We start from the raw sequence: 15,699 nt of genomic DNA on the forward strand, positions 1-15,699 counted from the left end.
AGAAGGTATCAGATAGATTATATAATGGTAAGACAGAGATTTAGGATCCAGGTTTTAAATTGTAAGACATTTCCAGGGGCAGATGTGGACTGACCACAATCTATTGGTTATGAACTGTAGATTAAAACTGAAGAAACTGCAAAAAGGTGGGAATATAAGGAAATGGGGCCTGGATAAACTGACTAAACCAGAGGTTGTACAGAGTTTCAGGGACAGCATAAGGGAACAATTGACAGGAATGGGGGAAAGAAATACAGTAGAAGAAGAATGGGTAGCTCTGAGGAATTAAGTAGTGAAGGCAGCAGAGGATCAAGTAGGTAAAAAGACGAGGGCTAGTAGAAATCCTTGGGTGACAAAATAAATATTGAATTTAATTGATGAAAGAAGAAAATATAAAAGTGCAGTAAATGAAGCAGGCAAAAAGGAATACAAACATCTCAAAAATGAGATCGACAGGAAGTGCAAAATGGCTAAGCAGGCATGGCTAGAGGACAAATGTAAGGATGTAGAGGCTTATCTCACTAGGGTTAAGATAGATACTGCCTACAGGAAAATTAAAGAGACCTTTGGAGAAAAGAGAACCACTTGTATGAATATCAAGAGCTCAGATGGAACCCCAGTTCTAAGCAAAGAAGGGAAAGCAGAAAGGTGGAAGGAGTATATAGAGGGTCTATACAAGGGCAATGTACTTGAGGACAATATTATGGAAATAGAAGAGGATGTAGATGAAGATGAAATGGGAGATACGATACTACGAGTTTGACAGAGCACTGAATGACCTGCGATGAAACAAGGCCCCGGGAGTAGACAACATTCCATTAGAATTACTGACTGCCTTGGGAGAGCCAGTCCTGACAAAACTCTACCATCTGGTGAGCAAGATGTATGAGACAGGCGAAATACCCTCAGATTTCAAGAAGAATATAATAATTCAAATCCCAAAGAAAGCAGGTGTTGACAGATGTGAAAATTACCAAACTATCAGTTTAATAAGTCACAGCTGCAAAATATTAATGCGAATTCTTTACAGACAAATGGAAAAACTGGTAGAAGCTGACCTCGGGGAAGATCAGTTTGGAATCCGTAGAAATGTTAGAACACGTGAGGCAATACTGACCTTACAACTTATCTTAGAAGAAAGATTAAGGAAAGGCAAACCTCCGTTTCTAGCATTTGTAGACTTAGAGAAAGCTTTTGACAATGTTGATTGGAATACTCTCTTTCAAATTCTGAAGGTGGCAGGAGTAAAATACAGGGAGCGAAAGGCTATTTACAATTTGTACAGAAACCAGATGGCAGTTATAAGTGTCGAGGGGCATGAAAGGGAAGCAGTGGTTGGGAAGGGAGTGAGACAGGGTTGTAGCCTCTCCACGATGTTATTCAATCTGTATATTGAGCAAGCAGTAAAGGAAACAAAAGAAAAATTCGGAGTGGGTATTAAAATCCATGGAGAAGAAATAAAAACTTTGAAGTTCGCCAATTACATTGTAATTCTGTCAGAGACAGCAAAGGACTTCGAAGAGCAGTTGAACGGAATGGACAGTGTCTTGAAAGGAGGATATAAGATGAACATCAACAAAAGCAAAACGAGGATAATGGAATGTAGTCGAATTAAGTCGGGTGATGCTGAGGGAATTAGATTAGGAAATGAGACACTTAAATTAGTAAAGGAGTTTTGCGATTTGGGGACCAAAATAACTGATGATGGTCAAAGTAGGGAGGATATAAAATGTAGACTGGCAATGGCAAGAAAAGCGTTTCTGAAGAAGAGAAATTTGTTAACATTTTTATTTTATACACAAATCACAACCCAAATCAGATTCTGGCAGTACAGTTCCTTATGCAGATCACACAGTTATACTGTTCAAGGATAAAGACACAGAAAATCTAGAGATAAAAGTCAACATAGACGTAAATAAAGATCCGAAGAATTATAGAATTAAATTTGCATAACATCACTAAAACGCTTTGTCAAGTTTCAAGAAAAGAAAAACAAACACAATGAAGGCATCAGCATCTACATAGGTGAGTGCACAGCAAAAACTCCAAATACACAAATTCCTTGGAATAATAACCAACAAAAATATAAACTGGGATAAACACACTATGTAAGTGGAAAGCTCAGTTCAGATCTATGTGTGCTGCACAAATTCACCAACCTAAAAGGCACAAATATTATGGAAGTACTAATGTACTAATCCATTCCACGTTAAGTTATGGCATGATTTCTTGGGGAAGCACCTCCAAAACAAACATTAATTGAGTATTAAAATTGCAAAAAAAAGAGCAATATGTACTACAGCCAAACTTGGATGGCAAGAATCATGAAAGCCAGCATTTAAAACTCTTATGATACAAACATTACCCAGCATATACCTATACAAACTTACACGCTGGATGAAATTCATATATAATCCCAATACTTTATATAACAAGACACAACACAGTCATGACACAAGAAATTGGAACTTCTTCTAGAGCCCAAACGCAACACCATGAAACACAAATCAAAGCCATCATACGCTGGACCAAAAGCTTTAGAAGAAATACCTTCAAACTTGAGAGAGGTAAACAATAAAAATAGTTTCAAAAAGAACTCTTCAAATTTTTTTAAAGAAAATTGTTACTACAGTATGAATGACTTAACGTGCACAGCAGTTTAAGACAAATTGATATGCAATTATTGTAACAAAAAGAGATGTAACTTACATGTAGAAGTACATATAGCATAAATGATGTAAACAAAACTGTAATTTAAAATGAAAAAGATGCAAAATTATAATTTGGAAAATGCTAGTTAGTAAAAATTTGTACTCATAAGTGCATTTTGCCTCATCTGCAATATCAAATAAATAAATAGATTAGTGAATGGAGTGAAGGTGATCTACTAGTTAGCTTTGAAGGAAGAGATTCTCCAAAAGCTCAGCAAGGTATTCAATCTTGTTTATGTGGCCACCAGCACTCAATTTCTCTACTAGACATTGTGTGGTTATCATTACTCCTTCCATCATTTGTTTTAGACCAAGGACTTCTCAGTATCATATAAGCTGAAAATGAGTTTGTGATGGCAATAGATAGCATTGGATATTACGTACATAAAACACAAACGGGTAGAAAAATTCTGTGAGGAGCTGTGGTAATCTGACACTCACTATAATACTAGCCAGTCACTATAATATTCTCCATTTCCTGGCCATTATTAATTAGTTACGTGAAAAGCTAACATATATTATATTCAGCTTTTTGCAACACTTGTTCATATCTGTTTTGATCCAGCTTCTTTCCAGCAACACTAGGTTTTCAGCTATTAAATTTGTCCATCTCCCACCAGCTGACTGTTTCTCTTTGCAGAAAGTCCTGAGAGTCACGATGACTGTTCAATAGTACCAGATATGGGAAACTTTCCGGTCATAAGCCATTTCTTCCTTTTCATTGACATTTGATGCCTGCAAACTGTTGTTTTATGCTTTAAGTTAAAATGTAAAAGACACTTCTAGTCCATCCTATATACACCAGACATGAGCTCCACATTTTTTAGACCTACGTACATACTCTGCAAATCCCTGTGAAGTGCATGGCAGATGGCACTTCCCACTGTACCATATTTTGAGCTTTCTTCCCATCCCAACCACATTCGATGTGCAGGAAGAATGACTGTTTAAATGCCTCTGTACTTGCTGTGATTAGTATAATCTTGTTTTCACAGTCTCTATGGGAGCAATACATAAGGAGACCACACAATGTTCCTAGATTCTTCAATACTGTTTCTTGAAACTTTGTAAATATACTTTCACACAACAGCTGAAATCTATCCTGCAACTATCTGCCAGTTCAAGCTTTTCTGCACTTCTGTGACACTTCCCCATGGATCAAAAACACCTTAGACCATTCTTGCTACTCTTCTTCGTATGTATTCAATATCCTTAGTTCTATTTGCTGTGGGCCTCTACCCATTAGAAATATGAAAGGATGTGTCACAAGTGTTTTGTAAGTCATCTCCTATGTAGATTAATTCCATTTTTACAGTATCCTATCAATGAACCTATGTCTGTTTCCTGGTCTACCTTTAATTCAGCCTACGTGGTCACTTGATTTCATATCCCTACAGATTGGTACATCCAACTACACTGGTGTCCGAAATTAAAGCAACAAACACAAATTTTCCCAAGACTACATTTATTTTGCCACAAAATAGTAAAAACAGGTCATAGTAAAGCAGAAAAAATGTAAAAAATACAAAACATAAACAACTGCAACATGCATAAAGGTAGAAAAAATTGTTCTTATTTTTTCCAAATTAACGGATTTGCACACACATTCTGACAATTGGTTAATGTGCTCAATATGGTGTGTGCGAAAGGCTATTAGGGAGCGAAAGGCTGTTTACAATTTGTATAGAAACCAAATGGCAGTTATAAGAGATGAAGGGCATGAAAGGGAAGCAGTGGTTGGGAAGGGATTGAGACAGGGTTGTAGCCTCTCCCCGATGTTATTCAATCTGTATATTGAGCAAGCAGTGAAGGAAACAAAAGAAAAATTCGGAGTAGGTATTAAAATCCATGGAGAAGAAATAAAAACTTTGAGGTTCGCCGATGACATTGTAATTCTGTCAGAGACAGCAAAGGACTTCAAAGAGCAGTTGAACGGAGTGGACAGTGTCTTGAAGGGAGGATATAAGATGAAAATCAACAAAAGCAAAACAAAGATAATGGAATGTAGTCGAATTAAGTCGGGTGAGGCTGAGGGAATTAGATTAGTAAATGAGACACTTGAAGGAGTAAAGGAGTTTTGCTATTTGGGGACCAAAATAACTGATGATGGTCAAAGTAGAGAGGATATAAAATGTAGACTGGCAATGGGAAGGAAAGCGTTTCCGAAGAAGAGAAATTTGTTAACGTCGAGTATAGATTTAAGTGTTAGGAAGTCGTTTCTGAAAGTATTTGTATGGAGTGAAGCATGTATGGAAGCGAAACATGGACGATAAATAGTTTAGATAAGAAGAGAATAGAAGCTTTCGAAATGTGGTGCTACAGAAGAATGCTGAAGATTAGATGGGTAGATCACATAACTAATGAGGAGGTGTTGAATAGGATTGGGGAGAAGAGAAGTTTGTGGCACAACTTGACTAGAAGAAGGGATTGGTTGGTAGGACATGTTCTGAGGCATTAAGGGATCACCAATTTAGTATTGGAGGGCAGCATGGAGGGCAAAAATCGTAGAGGGAGACCAAGAGATGAATACACCAAGCAGATTCAGAAAGATGTAAGTTGCAGTAGGTACTGGGAGATGAAGAAGCTTGCACAGGATAGAGTAGCATGGAGAGCTGCATCTAACCAGTCTCAGGACTGAAGACCACCACCACCACAACAACAACAACAAAAATGGTATGTGACCATCTCTGGCAGCAGTATAGACCTGACAACAACAGTGCAAGCTGTGAATGATGTCACCAATCTCATGTTGAGGCAATAATACCCATTCTTCCTGCAGAGCTGCTCGCAAATTCTGGAGAGAGGTTGGTGGATTCTGATGGAATGCAACTCGTCTCCTTATTGCACTCCAGATGTGCTCTATGCGAGTGAGCAGGTCACGCCTTGCATGCAAATCTTTTGTTTCTCAATGAAATATCAACCACCCTCTATGAGGTCAGGCATTATAACTCCTCAATACAAAGTCTGGGCCCACAGCACCTTGCAACAACTGCACATGAGGTCCCAAGATCTCATCATGATACCTTACAGCAGTTAAGCCTTCCTGATTCACCCGTACAATTTCGTGAAGAGGTGTTCAACATAATCACTGCCCATGCCATTACGGATCCTCCTCGATATTGGTCTCTTTCCACAATGTCTGGGTCTCGAAATCGTGTTTCATGTTCCCTCAGATGTGAATCCTTCAAGAATCACTTTTCAGACCAAATCAGGACTCACCTGTGGAAAGAACATTGGCCCAATATTTGACAATCCAGGTGGCACATTAATGACTCCACTTTAGATGTTTGCTTCTGTGAAGACGCGTCAGATGTACACACGCAGCAGGTCTCCGACAATAAAGGCCACTCTACCAAAGCCTTCTGTACACAGCTTGCCTCGATAAAATGCATCCAGTGATGCTGTGATGTCAGATGCCAGTTGCCATGCAGTACTAAGGCGGTACTATCATGCCCTTACAACCAAATAACTGTCTTCTCTTTCTGATGTCACATGTGGTTGGGCCTGCCCTGGTCTTTGGGCACAGTTTTGGTCTCTACAAACAGTCTCCACATACAAGAAACAACAGAACGATTCACACTAAGCCATCAGGACACATCAGTTTATGCGACTGTCCTGTTTCCATTCTTCCTATGGTCCTCACCACGGAGAGTCTGATAGGTGTCTTCTCTGTGCCACATTGCACTGTCTGTGACTGTGGACACAGTGATTGTGGATGTGGGACTACCTGGCAAATACGACCCCATTTGATAAGTGCCCTGGCATCATCATTGGCGTACTTGTCTGTTGACTGGAAAGCCAATGTTCCTTGCAGAACACAATCGTACATACATCTGTTGACAGTTTGTATAATTACATTGTGAATTGGACACAGGACGGGAGAATAGCAGTTTGTTGCTTTAATTTTGGACACCAATGCATTTAACTGAAACTGTAATCATATGATACTAGGTTTTGCTTTTTGTGAAAAGCAGGATTTTACGTTTATGAATATTTCAATAAAGTTTCCAGTCCTTGCACCATTTTGAAATCTTAGTGACATCTGACTGAATATTTTTGCACTTTTATTTACATATAGTACTTCGTTATACAGAACTGTATCATCTGCAAACAGCCTGAAGTTTCTATTAATATTGTCAGCCAGGTGATTAATACACAAGATGAACAACAAGGCTCTCAACAAACTTATCTGGGGAATGCCTGACGATATTTCTACATTTATTTATTTATTTACATTTTCTTTGTGTGGAGCTATCGTAATGATTGCTTTTGCAAATGTCAAACTTAATACTATGGTTGTATTCATACTTATAAAATGCACTATATTCTGTAGCTGTTGCTTCTTATGTCTATTTTTTACATTTATCACATTACAATTGATATGCTAATGCCTCATGTTACAATCACTATCTTAAAATTCATTGAAAGAATATAAACACTTTTCTATTAGAAAAGATTTTAATTTTGTTTTAAAAACATTTCTCGTGTACATTCTTAGAGAGTTTGGTAGCTTGTTATACCAAATCAAACCACTGATATATGGACTTCTATCAGTCATTTTTAATGTTGTTCTGTTACAGAAACAGTTACACTTTGTTCTAGTGTTGTGATCGTGTACATCACTGCCCTTGATAGCTTCTGTTGGTTGGTTTTTTCATCTTTCAAAACAAGTGAAAATCACTGGGTGACAAATTAGGGTTGTACAGAAGATGGTCAAACAATATTCAGTTTATGCTGTTAAGCAGTGTGTGTGTGTGTGTGTGTGTGTGTGTGTGTGTGTGTGTGTGTCCTTCTCCAGCCAGAAAAAAAAGAGTTATTAGTTTTCAGGCAAAAAATGTTTGGTGGCACTTTAAAAGACTTACATGGTGAACGGGTGTGGCCCTGTACCGTTGATTTTTTCTCCATATTCAATTATGCAACCCAGGTTTCAATTCCTGCCACAATGTGATTGAGGAATTCACCGCCTTCTGTATTGTAAAACATCAGAAATGTTAATGCAGCCCCCAACCTCTTCATTTTGTGGACCCATTGCACATAAAATTTGTGATAACCGAGCTGATCAGTCACAAGTTTGTACAACATTATTCAAGATATCTTACGGACAATGACTGATGATTCTGTCATCGTGAACCAGCTATTTCCTCTGATTTTGTTATTTATATTTGCAACAAGTTCTTTTGCCACATCAGATGGTTGTCCTTCATCCTTTGTTGTTGATGTTCATCTGATCTTCCGAAAACAAATGGCATGATTTTCTTACAGCACTATCACTCACAGTTATCTCCATATACTGAGCAAAATTCATTATAAATGTCTATAATAATGACATTTTTTGCTCACAGAATTCACAGGCAGCAAGAGTTTAAGTGATATCAGCCATTTTGATTTGCAGTTGTGGTGGAAACAACAGTTAAATACCCTTTCTGCTGCACTACCAGACTCTTAACTGAGCTGGGCAACACAGCTGTGCTGAAATCACTCTACTATATGCTGAAATCTCTCTACTATCTCCACTCTTTCACACAACAGAATGTATCAGAACTTACTTTTGAACGGCCCTTGTGTCATGGTTAAGAAAGGAGCTAACTAGTGCGTGTATTTCATATATAATCTGGCAAGAATCATGGGGTCTTGTTCGATTTTAGTGACTGTTGCTGTTTCTCAATGCTATTGACATTAGCATCTACATCCCTTACCCTCGCAGTGTGTGGGAAAGTGATGTGTTACCCAATGTAACTAACTGACGAGTGATGATCATCACAGCTGGAGGTATTTTTTATTAGTTAAGTAGTTTAAAATCACAAACTGTTTGGATGGTTTTGTTATTGCTCGTACATGTAAAATGGTACATATAGATGCCATGCATCTTCAAGGTGTGACGACAATTGCTGTTTACTATACACTGGAGTACCTACTGGCTTGGCAGTTATTCCACGCTGTAGTGTTCTGGTTTTGAAGGAGCAGGGTGTGCCATTGAATAAAAGGGGTGCCACAATAATGGGGCTGATGTCATGGGAAACATATGATGGTTAGTTATTTGTCAATTTGTACAGAACTGTCGTTTGTTACTGTCAGACAGAGTTCATGCAATGTAATATCAAACATATGAACACTCATTATATATTAGTGTTGTCTTTCATACACCAATTGCAACAGAAGGAGCAATGTACCTGTGTTCACAGGAAATGCCTTCTATTACTTAGAAGAATGTCAAAAATTTAGTCACAGCTTCCAGATTTCAGTACGCAGCTGCAACAGAGGAGAAGTCCACATTAATGTGATTTACACAGTTTTACACAAGATGCAGCAGCTCAGAATTTGAGAATAACAACTGCCGTAACTACCGATTTGGTGTATGCGCCATTTCATAGTTTGCACATGAAGTTTATGTTTGATTCGGCCACTAGAGGCCACATGGCCAGCTAATGAGACAGCAGTTGCATGGCGCATCTGCCGGCTGCACCCCCTATTGGAACTAATGAATATACAGGCTGGAATGCAAGGCTCCACTGACCACTTGTGTATTTCTGATTGTGTTGTACCATGTCTTCCATGTGTGTGTACTGTTTGAGCAATAAATTACAGTGGTCTTGGGTTAAAATACTTTTTGGCAACAAGTAAGGTATTTAACACCACATGTTCCACTTCAGTCATTAGTCTTTTGAGTCCATGGAAGCAGCACTTAAATCCCTTATTGAGCAATAGCAGACACTAACAGTCACTATTTCCAGTTTAACAACTACACTCGCACAAACTGTGGTCCCTCCACCAACATATCCACTGCTGTTCTCTACATACAGCGATACAGCAAAAGACTGGGATGCTTACGAAAAACATCTACACCGGCATTTCCATGCATTTGGGGTAACAGATGTAAGCTTTTGAAAGGTCCTTTATTTGTTGTGGATTTCAACTCACTGGTATCAGAACTTTGTTGTGTCAGCTTGCCTCCTTACAAGAACCCTCAAGTCTTCCTTTTGATCAGATGTGTGAGCTACTTCCTACCTATCACTGTAAATGTACTTGCATTATTGCTTCTCGTGTGGAGTTTCACTGCTGCCAAAACATACACAGCATGGGCAGTAGAGGTACACGGGCTTAGCCACCATCATAAATACAATACAATACAATAATTTTGTGACATATGTTCATAAGGAATCCTACACCAATCAAATGGTTCACAATGCAGTCATACATTTTGCTCATGATAGGGAAGTATGAGAGCGAGCTCTACAGTGTGAAAACTCTATGCTTACGTAAGAATTGAACTTAGCTCAGTCATTTGTAATTTTAAAAATTTCAGGAAGTCAGACAGAAGCCTGGTACAAAGTTTAAGAAATCAGTTCCTCTCACCCCTCCCAGCCTTCAGTCAGTTCACATGGGAACATAGATGCTATTGCAGCAGTCCAGCAGACGTCTCAGCATAATATATGTAACTGGCATTTACGACAACAATAGTCCACATCACAACAGCGACAGCCTCATGCTCCACTGTCTTCATGCCCGTACTGCTTCATTCAACATGAATGGACCATATGTCCAAAGAGCTGGGCAATGTGCAATAGGTACCATAAGAAAGGACACATTGGTTCTGCAAGTAACTCCTTTCCAAACCTCAGTGAGGACAAAACGAACATGGATGTGAACAGTGTATCATCAGTGATGGTGTCTCAAAGCAAGTTATCCACTGAAGTGTGTTGTGTTTAAAAAATAATTGAAAACGCAGGGAGACACGGATGCAGAAGCAGCATTTGTGAATTCTCAGACTTATGTGGATTTGGGTTCTCCTCTTCGGAGGCTGACATGTTATAACAAACAAAAGATTCCCATTCTTGGACACTTTTCTATAGCTATGACTTACAAGGCTGTGTTCATTCATTAACATTCCTAGTTGTGGACAATGAAAATTTGTTTGGTTTGGACATTTATAAACTGTTTGCATTCTCAATCGATGCTGAAGCACATGTGGTTTCTGATCAAGTTGCATGCTGTCTGTGCCAAATTTTCCTCTCTACTTCCTCTAAAAGTGTGTTGTGCAACAGAATTACAAGATCATATTATGATCCAACAATGCCCACCCCCAGTTTTTCAGCACCCACCTGGTACCGGTAACTAAAAAACACCACAGAATTAGATTTGGCTTCAATCCCTTGATGTTATTCAATCTACTTCTCCCAGTGAGTAGTAAGTACCGCTGATGATAGTCAAAAAACCTACCAATAAATTATGCTTCTGCACCGCTTTTTAAAAAAATCTATTAATGCACAAGGTGTTAGCAAAATTACTAAAAGGTCATTCTCTTTCAAAGATTGACCTGGCATAGGCATATTTACTGTTGCTGCTTGATGAGGAATATAAATGCCTTCTAGTTATCAATACCCCAGCTGGGTTTTATCAATATCAGTGTTTGCCTTTTGGTGTGGCAAGCACACCAGCTGTTTTTCATTGTTCAGTTTGAGGCTGCATCAACTATTTAGATGAAACAGTTATGTATGGTACCTCTACAGAGGAATATTTGCAGAACCTTCGTGTTCTATTTTCTGTTTAACAGTATGCAGGGTTAAAGTGCGATTTGGACAAGGCACAGTTTCTTCAACCGTCATTGTTTATTTGGGCTCTGATGCGTTGTGTGCTCGCGTTAAACAATTGTGCCACCATATTGATGCTATTGCCATACTGTAAAATTGAATACTACCACGCATTAATACTGGACACTGCTACTGTGGCACAACAATTCCACACATTATTATGTAAAGATGTTCCTTTCCACTAGTCCCCGACTTGAGACCAGGCATTCAAGTTGAAATTTAAGCTGCAGTCGGCCTGTTGTATGGTCACTTTTCAGCTGGCCCAGCACCTAGTGTTAAAGACAGATACATATCAGTTGGCGCTGGTACTATTCTTGTTCATAAGTATGTGGATGGTTCTAAATGTCCTATTGCATATGCCTCTAAGTCCTTAAATTTTGCACAATTGCGTTAATCTCAGAAAGAGAACAAGGCTTTGGAGATCATATATGCTCTACTATATGAGTCAAAGTTTTACCTGTCCATGGGCCAAAAACCTTTGGTGTCTCTTTTCAACGCTTCGGCTTCCTCACTGGACAAAGCCGCACAATGCTTACAGTGGCGGGCTCTTTTCTTGTCATGATAAAAATATGAGATACATTGTCAACCCACAGTGCAACATGCAAATGCTGATGTCTTATCGCGTTTGCAGATTAGTCCTAATCCACAGCTTGATAAAGAGGAATTACTTTGTTTTCATTTAGATGTGGAAGCTCAAAATGTTGTTGATGGTTTTCCTGTTACTAGCACTAAAACTGCAGCCGCAGTAGCCGTGGATCTTAATCTTGTTTTAAGTAAAGTTGTTTTGAGCAACATGGCTGGCTGGATGTTCAGGTCATGTTTCTGATCCACTGAGAAATTATTTTGCATTACAAAATCATCTTTCTGTTTGGGATGGAGTGTTGCTGTTAGCTAGAGAGGACTCCACTCCTCGGATGGTAGTCCTGTCTGCCCTTCAGTGTGAGGTTATACATTTATTACATGTCGACCACTGGGGTGTGTCACGTACAAAAGTGTTAGTATGTAGACATGTTTTTTGGCCAGATATTGATGGAAAAATGGTGTAAGTTCTTGTAGCCTGCCTACAGTATGCCACCCATCAGGTGGCTCCCCGTGCTTCTTTGTCACTATGGCCAGATCCACAGCAGCCTTGGGACCAAATTCGTGTAGATTTTGTGGAACTTTTTTTGACTTCCTACTGGCTTGTTATAATTGATGTTTTTATCCTACATTTCTGTATGTGGTGCGCTGCCTGTTTACTTCTGCAACAGCAACAATTTCTGCTCTGTCTCAATTTTTTTGCAGTGGAAGGTCTTCCGTATATGTTACTTACAGACAATGGCCCCCAGTTCATATCTCAGGTACTTGAAGATTTTTGTAAAAAAAAAGTGGTGCTCTCCAAGTCATGTCTCCTCCTTTCCACCCTATCAAATGAGGAAGCAGAATGACTAGTGCAAATATTTAAGACACAGATGAAAAATTACGTTCTGGATGTGCCACTGGAAGTAGCTCTTGACCAGTTCCTCAGTTCTTATAGGTTCATCCCCATTGGCGATGAAGGTCTGGCGGAGTTGTTGCATGGTCATCAGCCCTGGACGCTGCTACTTGCTTCAGCCAATGTCAGGCCACCCACCGGCACCGGTGCCTCAGCACTTCCAGCCTGGCACAGCGGTATTGGCTCACGGGATTGCCCACTGGCCACAATGAGTGCCGCCGGTAATCAAGAGTACCCATGGCCAACGCCTTTGCATTGTCCACACAGCTAAGTGGATGGTGTCGCAACACACTGACCAGCTCATATCTCACTGGGCAGGTGCTTACCAAGTGCGCCTCCACCGTCCCTGCATCCACCATCTCCTGGTTGTCTCCTACATCATGGAAAGTGCCCTTGCCTTTTCCACCACCACTGCCGACATTTTTACAACTGTTTCCTCTGCTGTGGGTGCCCCCTTCAGCTGTCAGGGGCCACAGCGGGACCCAGTTTCCCACACTGTCACAGCTGACGCCTTCACTGCCTCCATCACAGCTAGCGCTGCTGTTCCACCACCCTCACCGCAACCTCCTTCTCTGAGACTGGACTCAGATGTGGAAATGGACACTATGCCAGTGTTGCCTATCCTATCATACAGCCTCTCACAGGGGGGGCAAGAACGCACTTGTCCTCGCTCATGCCACTTCTGACCATATGCACTGGTGGCAGTACATCGCACAACTCAACAACCTACATTGACTACAGAAGAAATGGATGTGAGCACAGTGCTCACTTCTTCGCAAAGGAAGACAAGTGCTGTAACTACCAATTTTGTGTGTGCTGCTTCTCAGTTCTTGTGTGACATCTGTACTTGATTTAGCCACTAGGGGCCACCCAGCCTGCTAATGCGACAGCAGTTGTATGCGCAGCATGCCAGCTGTGCCCCCTCTTGGAAATAATAAATATATAGTCCAGAGCACAAGACTCTGCCAGTCCCTTCCTTACTGAGAGTTGTGTTGAACCTTGCCTTCCATGTGTGTGTACTGTTTGAGAAATAAATTACAGTGTTCTTGGATTAGAATAACAACACTCACAAACTGAAAATTTACATTTCTAAAACTAAGGAACATTTCAAGTGATGCAAGAATTAAACTGGTGCAGTACTCCATGATCTTCCTTTGTGAAGGAACATTTGAAAATGAGGTTCATCATTTCTGCTTTCTCTTTGCTACCTTTGGTTTCTGTTGTTGTGCCTTCCAGGAGTATCTGGACGCAAACTTTGGTGCTACTGATAGCCGTCAGGTATGACCAAAATATCTTTAGTTTTTGTAAGAGGTCCTCCTTTTGTAACCAAATGTGTTCCACTCCAAATTCCTCGATCTACAGCCCTATGTTTTGTTTTACACCTATTGTGCAGCAGCCACTATTTCTTTAAAAGTTTCTTTATAGAGACTGTATGCCATGAAGGGACCCTTCCATGATCATGAAATGATCTATTAAATTCGTTTCTGTCCACTGCTTGGACAATTATTTTTCTGAACTTGAGGAACAGTTCCTCTACATGCTCATACCCATAGCTGAATGTTTTTATTTCTTCCTTGTGTTATGACACGAAAAAGTGTTTTACAATAGAGAGCTTATTCCCTCCATTTCAAAGAAAGAGATGGCAATTATAATCCATAACTAATAAACTAACAATGACATATGCCAGATAAAATAATATACATAACGTAAACATTTTCTGCCAACTTGTGTGTGTGTGTGTGTGTGTGTGTGTGTGTGTGTGTGTAATGCCGGTAAAGAAATTATTTGACAGTATAATTTAAAAGAAAAAAATGTTACTATACAATGGCCAAATAAATATGTTGCTCTCTAGATTTCAGGCATTGTGGAAGATGCAAAAGCAAGAAACTAACTAGCAATGGAAAATGCAAAACGTACTATGAACTAGACTGTCACACTATCAAAAGGTTTCCAACATACATGGACATCCTGATCCACCTTCCATTGCCCCAAAAGCACAGTCCTTGAACTTCACATCATTTCTTGAACCACGATTTTTCTTTCTTTTAAATAAATTTGAAATAAATGCAAATGGTGATTTTTTCACATATCCATTTTGGCTGGTTCCTTCAGATGAACTGTTCAGCATCACCACCTGAAAGAAATTTATTGGAAAGTTAATTACACAATACAACCAAAAACATTTATTTCATGAGACTTGAATAATAATACTAGACCTTACCATTCCTCCCATGCAGGAGAGCACTATCTATTCTGAAAGCCACACAACCCCCACATATTTCTACATCTACATGATTACTCCACAATTAACACTTAAGTGCCTGGCAGAAAGTTCATCGAACCATTTTCATACTACTTCTCTACCATTCCACTCTTGAATGGCGCGTGGAAAAAGGAATACCTAAATCTTTTCGTTCGAGCTCTGATTTCTCTTATTTTATTATGATGATCATTTCTTCCTACGTAGGTGGGTGTCAACAAAATATTTACGCATTCGGATGAGAAAGTTGGTGATTGAAATTTTGTAAATAGATCTCGCTGCAAAGAAAACCACCTTTGTTTCAGTGACTGCTACCCCAACTCGCGTATCATATCAGTGACACTCTCACGCCTATTGCGCGATAACACAAAATGAGCTGCCCTTCTTTGCACTTTTTCGATGTCCTCCATCAATCCTACCTGGTAAGCATTCCATACCGCACAGCAATATTCCAGCAGAGGACGGACAAGTGTAATGTAGGCTGTCTCTTTAGTGGGTCTGTCGCATCTTTTAAGTGTTCTGCCAACAAAGTGCAGTCTTTTGTTTCGCCTTCCCCACAATATCATCTATGTAGCATTTACAATTTAAGTTGCTTGTAATTGTAATTCCTAGGTATTTAGGCGAATTGACAGCCCTTATATTTGTGCAATTTTTCGTATACCCAAA

General features: G+C 39.6%; 1 protein-coding gene across 3 annotated transcripts in view; it reads right to left on the reverse strand.

Moving 5' to 3' along the window:
• LOC126482380 (uncharacterized) overlaps positions 1-15,699 on the reverse strand; it is a 91,706-nt gene that overhangs the window by 63,378 nt on the left and 12,629 nt on the right. For 2 of the 3 annotated variants that reach the window (XM_050106480.1, XM_050106478.1), the window contains exons 1-2: positions 14,995-15,001; positions 14,733-14,907 (exon numbers count right to left, since the gene is read on the reverse strand). In XM_050106480.1, coding sequence (XP_049962437.1) covers positions 14,733-14,907; positions 14,995-14,997 — 178 coding nt within the window. In that variant the 5' untranslated portion in view covers positions 14,998-15,001. Of the gene's footprint in view, positions 1-14,732; positions 14,908-14,994; positions 15,002-15,699 lie in introns of those variants that run through there. The other variant, XM_050106479.1, reaches the window with a different exon arrangement.

This window comes from Schistocerca serialis, chromosome 5 (genome assembly GCF_023864345.2).
Source record: "Schistocerca serialis cubense isolate TAMUIC-IGC-003099 chromosome 5, iqSchSeri2.2, whole genome shotgun sequence".
In the NCBI taxonomy this organism is placed as follows: domain Eukaryota; kingdom Metazoa; phylum Arthropoda; class Insecta; order Orthoptera; family Acrididae; genus Schistocerca; species Schistocerca serialis.